General features: G+C 40.6%; 1 protein-coding gene across 2 annotated transcripts; it reads right to left on the reverse strand.

The window, feature by feature from the left end:
* Positions 1 to 469: 469 nt before the first annotated feature.
* On the reverse strand, positions 470 to 5,463 carry LOC109758352 (uncharacterized). 2 transcript variants are annotated; one of them, XM_020317207.4, is made up of 12 exons: positions 5,166 to 5,462; positions 4,980 to 5,064; positions 4,328 to 4,379; positions 4,226 to 4,246; positions 4,104 to 4,157; positions 3,728 to 3,778; positions 3,272 to 3,334; positions 2,034 to 2,099; positions 1,900 to 1,938; positions 1,606 to 1,728; positions 974 to 1,066; positions 470 to 821 (listed from the first exon to the last, which is right to left on the reverse strand). In XM_020317207.4, exons 1-12 carry the CDS (start codon positions 5,269 to 5,271, stop codon positions 633 to 635), a joined length of 942 nt encoding a protein of 313 aa, XP_020172796.1. In that variant the 5' UTR covers positions 5,272 to 5,462; the 3' UTR covers positions 470 to 632. The 2 variants fall into 2 exon arrangements, with proteins under 2 accessions (XP_020172796.1, XP_040260492.1); XM_040404558.3 differs by lacking the exon at positions 1,900 to 1,938 and having other exon boundaries at positions 1,606 to 1,707; positions 5,166 to 5,463.
* Positions 5,464 to 6,939: the final 1,476 nt, after the last annotated feature.

The following is a 6,939-nucleotide window of genomic DNA, read 5'->3' on the forward strand; positions in this document are numbered from 1 at the left end:
ACTGTTAGGAATCAGCCGACGTAGTATCTCACAACCAACCGTGACCGTCATTAGCAAACTGACCGTCATTAGCAAACTGACATTACCTGAATCACCACGTGTTAATTAATGTACTACCAACGTCTACCTCTATCCCTATCCCTATCTCTACTACTCCTCTGTTCATTTTTATAAGTCGTTTAAGACAGCTAAAATTGAACAGTTTTAGGTGCTGTCTTAAATAAATGTCTAAAAACGTCTTACAAAAGTGAACGGAGGGAGTACTTCAAAAATGAGTAAGATTACTTTGAGATTGGAAAATAGGCGGGGATGTAGGACCAACATTTGCATAGAAAAGGTTCAGAAAACATGGGTTGGGCTTAAACTGTTGATATTCCGTTTCCACGGTAGCTCGATCCCATGCTAGGATCAAACTACCAGTCACAACATTTGCGCAAATTGATTCCATGATGACCGGAAGATGAGACCATTGCTGCAAACTCGCCAGTCTATTTACCCCGAACACAGCAACGTTATGGTTCCAGTCTGTTTCGCCAATGTATTTATAAGGTAATAATGCAGAGAGACATGGGTTGGGCTTACAAAGACCCAGAACAAGTGCAATTACAGCCGCAAGCGTGGTTTACCTATCCTCAATATGACAAGATTCGACGAATACTCTGCTTGGATGATCCACATGACGGTGTCAAATAAGGCACTATGTACTTCTTCATGTCGCTCCTTGATATGCGGAGGTGACCTCCTGGCACCGACACAAACTTAACACGCCCAGCCTCATCCAAAGTCCTCAAGCCGATCCAGTCTTCGGTATATAGCTTTGTCTACACACAAGGCATTTTCTTGCAGTCAGACACAAATGATAATAACCATACGAAATCGCCAGAAATTTCTTTTCAAGGAGTTGATGCGATGCGAGGAATGATGAAGTACTTTTTGGTAGAAAGAAAGATGCAATTCAGAAGCAGCACAGTACCTCTTGAGGAGGCAGCACTGGATTAAAGGCGCCATCAGGATAATAACCAAACCATGCTGTTTCCCGAGGTATCAAGACTGCGTCGTCCTGAAACTGTTTAGCAGTTTGGAAAGGCAAAGCGTCAGCTCCTCAGCAGACAAAGTATCTCACAATGTGGAATGCAGAAGACAAAGAGGGCAATCTGAGGCAATAGATTTTTGAGCTGCCATTTTGTTATATCATGTGCTATGATTATTGAGTACTGATTATATGTTCACTCTTAACTCTTGCTTTGCATATTGAATATGACCAAGAGCAGTTTTATTTACTGATTATTGCCTATAGAATACAATGAGTGGGGTACACTAGTGCCCAATATCAAATAACAAATGAAATTGACTAAGAACCTAGTTTCGGTCTGATCCCTACCACATACTCCCTCTCTTACAAATGAAATTCAAGTTGTAGCTCTGTCCTAAGTCAAACTGTTGTGTTTGACCTAGTCTAGATATTAGCACATTTCTCTGTAGACTTGGTCAATATAGAGAAGTTTGACTTGGGACAAAGCTAGAGCTCCAACTAATTTGGAATGTAGGGACTACCCTTGAGTGTAAGTGGGTAAAACAAGAATAGCATATGTTTGCTCAACATACCATGATCAGTACCAAGTTCTCCAAGCTGCTAAATCTTTCTTTATATGTAATGTTTCTTTCACTTGGTATCTCATTATTAAGCTTCGGAAGAAATTTGCAACCCTGCAAATAAGCTGTCATATCCTGAAAAAGAAAGGGAAATTGGTTGTCATTTAGCGGATCATAGGATAGAAGTATTCACTGAAGGTATCATTTAGGATCACAGAACACAGCTGTACAAGTACATAGGTTGAATTCAAACGGTGATCCTGATGGCCAGGATATGCAAGTGCAAATATAGCATAAAGAACTCACAGTGGGAATCTTTAGGTAACCACTAGGGGCAAGATGTGCCTGTAATTTCACCAACCTCAAGTTATTCAGAGAAACATTATGTGTCATGTCTAATAATGATAACTGTGACCAAATAACAGACACCACATACTAACCTGCACATAGTTTGAATATATCTCCAGTTGAATCAGCGCATCAACAAGAACGCAAAGAAAACCAGACTGCAAAGAGAAAATATTTAATAGGACAGTAACAATAGGTGGAAACTGTATAAATCAATATCATTACCCAAAGTATTCAAGTTCCTTGTACAGCTAAATATAATACTAGAAAACATGAGTTTAGCAGCAACAACATTAATGAAAGATTTACATGATCATACTTCATGCAAAAATGATTGGAGGTATGTATGTTCCTACACACAGAAAAAACAGCGGGACACTGTGAAAGCAACATAAGTTTACAATCTACAGATTTTCTGTTCGTTCCATTGCTAACCTGTTGACCAAGAATTGAGGATATGCAGTGCTGTTTGCTCTAGTGACTCACGCCAAACTAGCTTAACCTACAACGGTTTGGTTGCTTCTACAGCATTGAAATATAAATCTTGGCCAATTTGATACCATGAGAAAATGATTTTGTTGCGGGGTAACATTGCCTCATCTTTTCATTATTTTGTAAGTCACATGAACCAATAGGGTAGATGACATTAAACATCTAGTGCACTCGGATACAAGTGCAGATGGTTACATGCATTAAGTGAAAGAGGAAGTGTTTGCCTGTACTCTACATGCAAGTACCTCCATTGAGATATATACCAGCAAATTGACAATTTAGACAACTGTGGCGAAATGTTAAGACTTGATAGTCATGGAGAAGGAAGACTAGATCATAAAAAGTGAGCACGCACATGATTAAGAAAAAAAAATGAGCTAGACCAACAAAACTTCATGTTATATGACGGAGGTAGCCCCACAAAATTTCATATTGTATGACATACTTTCTTCCGTCAAGTTTTCATGGCATTCAAGTAACATAGGTTCTGGTTTGCAAACACTGTTCATTATGTTCTTTTTTCAAATAACTTTTCCCATTGAATGTGTATACTGAATGAGGATTTCTTCCCTGGGAGGGGGGACTATGCGGAAAACTTGGCTCTAGCTTTTATCGCACTTTAGCGTATTCTATTACATGGAGCTAAATCAACATATATCTTGGATGAAAGAGAATAATCCATCTTAACGGATGAGGTGTCTACCAGTAGTCAGTAGTTATCTAGAAAGTCATAAGTGTCTGTTTATTACTAGTATTAATCCATCGGTAAGCTTACACCACAAAGCTTACTCTTTATAGACTGATAAAAGATAACTAGGAAAGGACAGAGTAAGCTTACACCACAAAGTGGCACTGAAGCAGTACCAGCGTGAGGACCCCCAATTGAGATGAAATTCTTTACCTGTTACAATAAATAAAGATATATAGTTCCCCAAGAAGAAGTGAAGACAATATCATATAAACTATAAGGGATACAGTACAGGAAAAGCCCTAATCATCATTCAGAGTAACAAAAATAATGTTTTGAAAGAAGTCTCGCAGCACTACTGATACACATACTCATGAAGTGAAGCACCTAATCAAAACATTAAGCATCATCATTTGTTATACAATAGATGGATATACTTAACAAAATTACAAATGTTCTTCAGTATTCCTATCATCATGATCTTCTATCACCATTATAACATGTGTGGGTGCTGGCCAAAATGTTAACTTTCTTATTTAGCGGACCAAATTAGGTGAGTTTTACACTGTTACTATTGCATAAAGGCAAGCAAATAAATTCGCTCACCGGTGGTCCACCTTCACAGTACTCAATTACTGCCCGCCCAATTAAGTTCCCCTGAAAGGTAAGAGATGGCTTAGCACAGGAGGGGAAGTCTTTAACTCAGAGTAACTGATTTTTGTAAAAGTACATAGCAACTATCGGTAATATCTCCCTAAATCAACAGCCAGTAAGAATTTATCACAGAACATCCCAAATTTACTGGTAGTCAATTGGCACTAATTTGGACATCAACAGAGTTCAGAATTACTACAAAATTTAGAAACGACATAAGAGCACAGTAATACAAAAAAGAATGGCACAGCAAATATATGCACATTAATACATTATGACACTGTATTCTTGCCCTGAACCCAATTATAGCACATCAGCATGAACGCACCTGAGAAAGGCCAATTATGCTGTAACCTTCACGAAGTTCTTCCATTTCCTTTACCTGGAAAACCAATTCCATGACGGGTCTGGATACTATACAGAAAAGCAGTACCGAAGATTCTGCATCACCTTCTTGCAAACCACATTTGCCTGTAGATGACCTTGTGATCTTAGAAACTTCTACAAGGAACAGTTTATTTAGTTAAAGAAAATTAATAGTAAAAAACCAACCTGATCTTGAAGTGGCATTAACCAAGAATCCCATGATCCTCTCCCAATTTCCCTGTACAGGAAGAACATGTTTAAATTCCAACAATAAACTCGACAACAAATGCCGTGAGCTAAATTGTTTAATATTCAAACAAAGTAATGGCACTGAGGGCTAGCGGCAATATCTCGTGGCAGAAGCTGGGTACATAGATTGCTCAGGCTCTTAATTTCTGAAGCTGCACTCAGATATTCAGACAAGAGACGCCTAATTAGATTAACATTACTAATCTGGGAATCCATATTTATTGGCATTCACATGGAAACAAAAATAATATATTACGCTATATAATATAACACAGATCATAAGATTTAACTCACATAAGTTTTACGCCACATATTATCGGAGGTGGGATGTCGCAACATCCACATACAGACAGTACAGACTCGTTGCTTAACACGCAAACAACACACCCAACAAAAAATTGGACAGCGTACAAATCAGCAAGCCCAACACAAAGGTTCACAGACCGACATTTGCTTAGCTATAATCAACATGACTGCATGACGGTAGAGAATACTTCTACGCGCTGTAATCAACATAACTGCTTGAGCACACTGGCAACAAAAACAATCCGCGAGAAAAAGAGTAAGCGAGAAGGAGAGACGCCATTACATGCAGTATCCCTTGGATCCCGACCACTCCGCCAGCTCATCGGTGAAGGAGGCGATCCCGTCGTTCCCGCACTGGTCCCCGATCCCTGCGCGCGAGCACAGCCAGCCAGCCAAAACCTCAAGACGAAACCCTAACGCCAAACAGACCCCGAATCGACACGAGGATGGGGGAGCACGGAACCCTAACCGTGCAGGACGATGAAGGGCACCGCGGAGGACACCGGCGCGAGCGCGGCGGAGGCGGCGACGACGAGGACCAGCAGGAGGGAGACGGCGGGGGAAAGCGCGGCCATCGGCTTCCGGTCGGGGGTCGAGGGTTAGGGCTTCGCCCTCTCTCGCAGCGCTCCCGCTCCCGCTCACTCTCGTCGCCCCGCGGGGAGTGTGCGGCCGCGGAAATGGTGAACTGGGCGGAGGGAGAAGGGGGGAGGAGGACTAGGAGGGGCAGTTGTGGGTGAACTCGCTGCGCGGGGCCCCCGTGTCAGAGAGGTTTGGTGCGACCGTTGGGAGCTCCGTCACTCCAAGGCTCGACGCAGCTTGGGCCGCAGACAAGTGGGCCCATGAATAACGACCCCGCCGGTATTTCTTTTTTCATTTTACGAAAGATTCGGTAGGGTTCTTGCCAGTGGTTGTGTTTATCGCACGGATAATGACATGCCGGACCCACGTTCGGAAGGGCCCCCAAACCAGTGGCATCGCTTCAAAGCTGTCATAGTCCCACCCGAAGGCTGAAGCTATTGCTTTTGCTTGCAAGGAAGAAATGGGAGCTCTTGCTTTATCTTGAACCAAATTGAGCAATTGATTTCTTTTCTTTCTTTGCAAGTGAATACTTGTAGATATACGCTTCTACTCCCTCCGTTCCAAAATAGATGACTCTTAGTATAAAGTTGGGTCATCTATTTTGAAACGGAGGGAGTATGTTGCTTACCTTTTTCTAGAGAAATTTGTGTTGCTTAGGTAGCATAACTTTCCCTTTGGGGCCTCTTGATTGATAGGAATTGGAGGTACTCTTCAACCTTATGGTTGAAGGAACGGGGTAAGGAAAACTATAAAAATGAGAATTCCTGCGTTCATCTCAGTTCAAAAGGAAAAAAAATGTAGGAATTTTACATTTCAACTGGGCTTTGCAAGGAGATAATGTAAGACACCTATATATGTCTCATGTGGTGACCGCATATGTACTCTCTATAATAAGTTTGTCTACTAATGAAATATATGTGGTTATTTTTTTAAAAAACTGGGCTTTGCAAGGAGATAACTAGGCCCAGATAACAAAGTTTCCATCCCCAGAGATAACAATGTTAATGTGTAGCCGATGTGGGGCCCTATTTTCTTTTAAAGGAGATGACAAAATGTTTTGAGGTAAAAAGACAAGCTCGAAAACACCAAGCTATCTAAAAGAGGAACATCAAGTAACAATGCACAAACTCGTCCTCACATTTCTATGTTTTCAAAATCATGCGAGCCCCTTTTAGTTCATAATTACAAGAAGAAAATATAATTACTTATGCGCGCCAAGATTTAGTTTATCATGCCCACAGTAAAAAAAAGAAAAAAAATTAGTTCAATCAAGGCCATCAAACACCCACCACCTACTATGTTGGCCAGGTCAAATAATGAGGTCGACCAAAGTTTGCGAGCAAATCATTGACTCAAAGGCGTAACTCATGATTAACACTTTAACATGCATGACTGAAACTACAAGTGATTCTTCCACTTGATTCGAGCTTCTGGTAAATACTACGGTAGTACTCCCTCTGGTCCTTTTTAATCTACATATAAATTTTGTCCAAAGTCAAAGTATCTCTATTTTAATCAAACATATAGAAAAAAATATCAATATCGACAATGCCAAATCAATATTGTTAAATCCGTTATGAAATATAGTTTCATACTCCCTCCATTTCTAAATATAAGCCTTTGTAGAGCTTCCACTATGAATCACATACGGATGTATATAGATG

This window comes from Aegilops tauschii, chromosome 1, assembly GCF_002575655.3.
Source record: "Aegilops tauschii subsp. strangulata cultivar AL8/78 chromosome 1, Aet v6.0, whole genome shotgun sequence".
Classification (NCBI taxonomy): Eukaryota; Viridiplantae; Streptophyta; class Magnoliopsida; order Poales; family Poaceae; genus Aegilops; species Aegilops tauschii.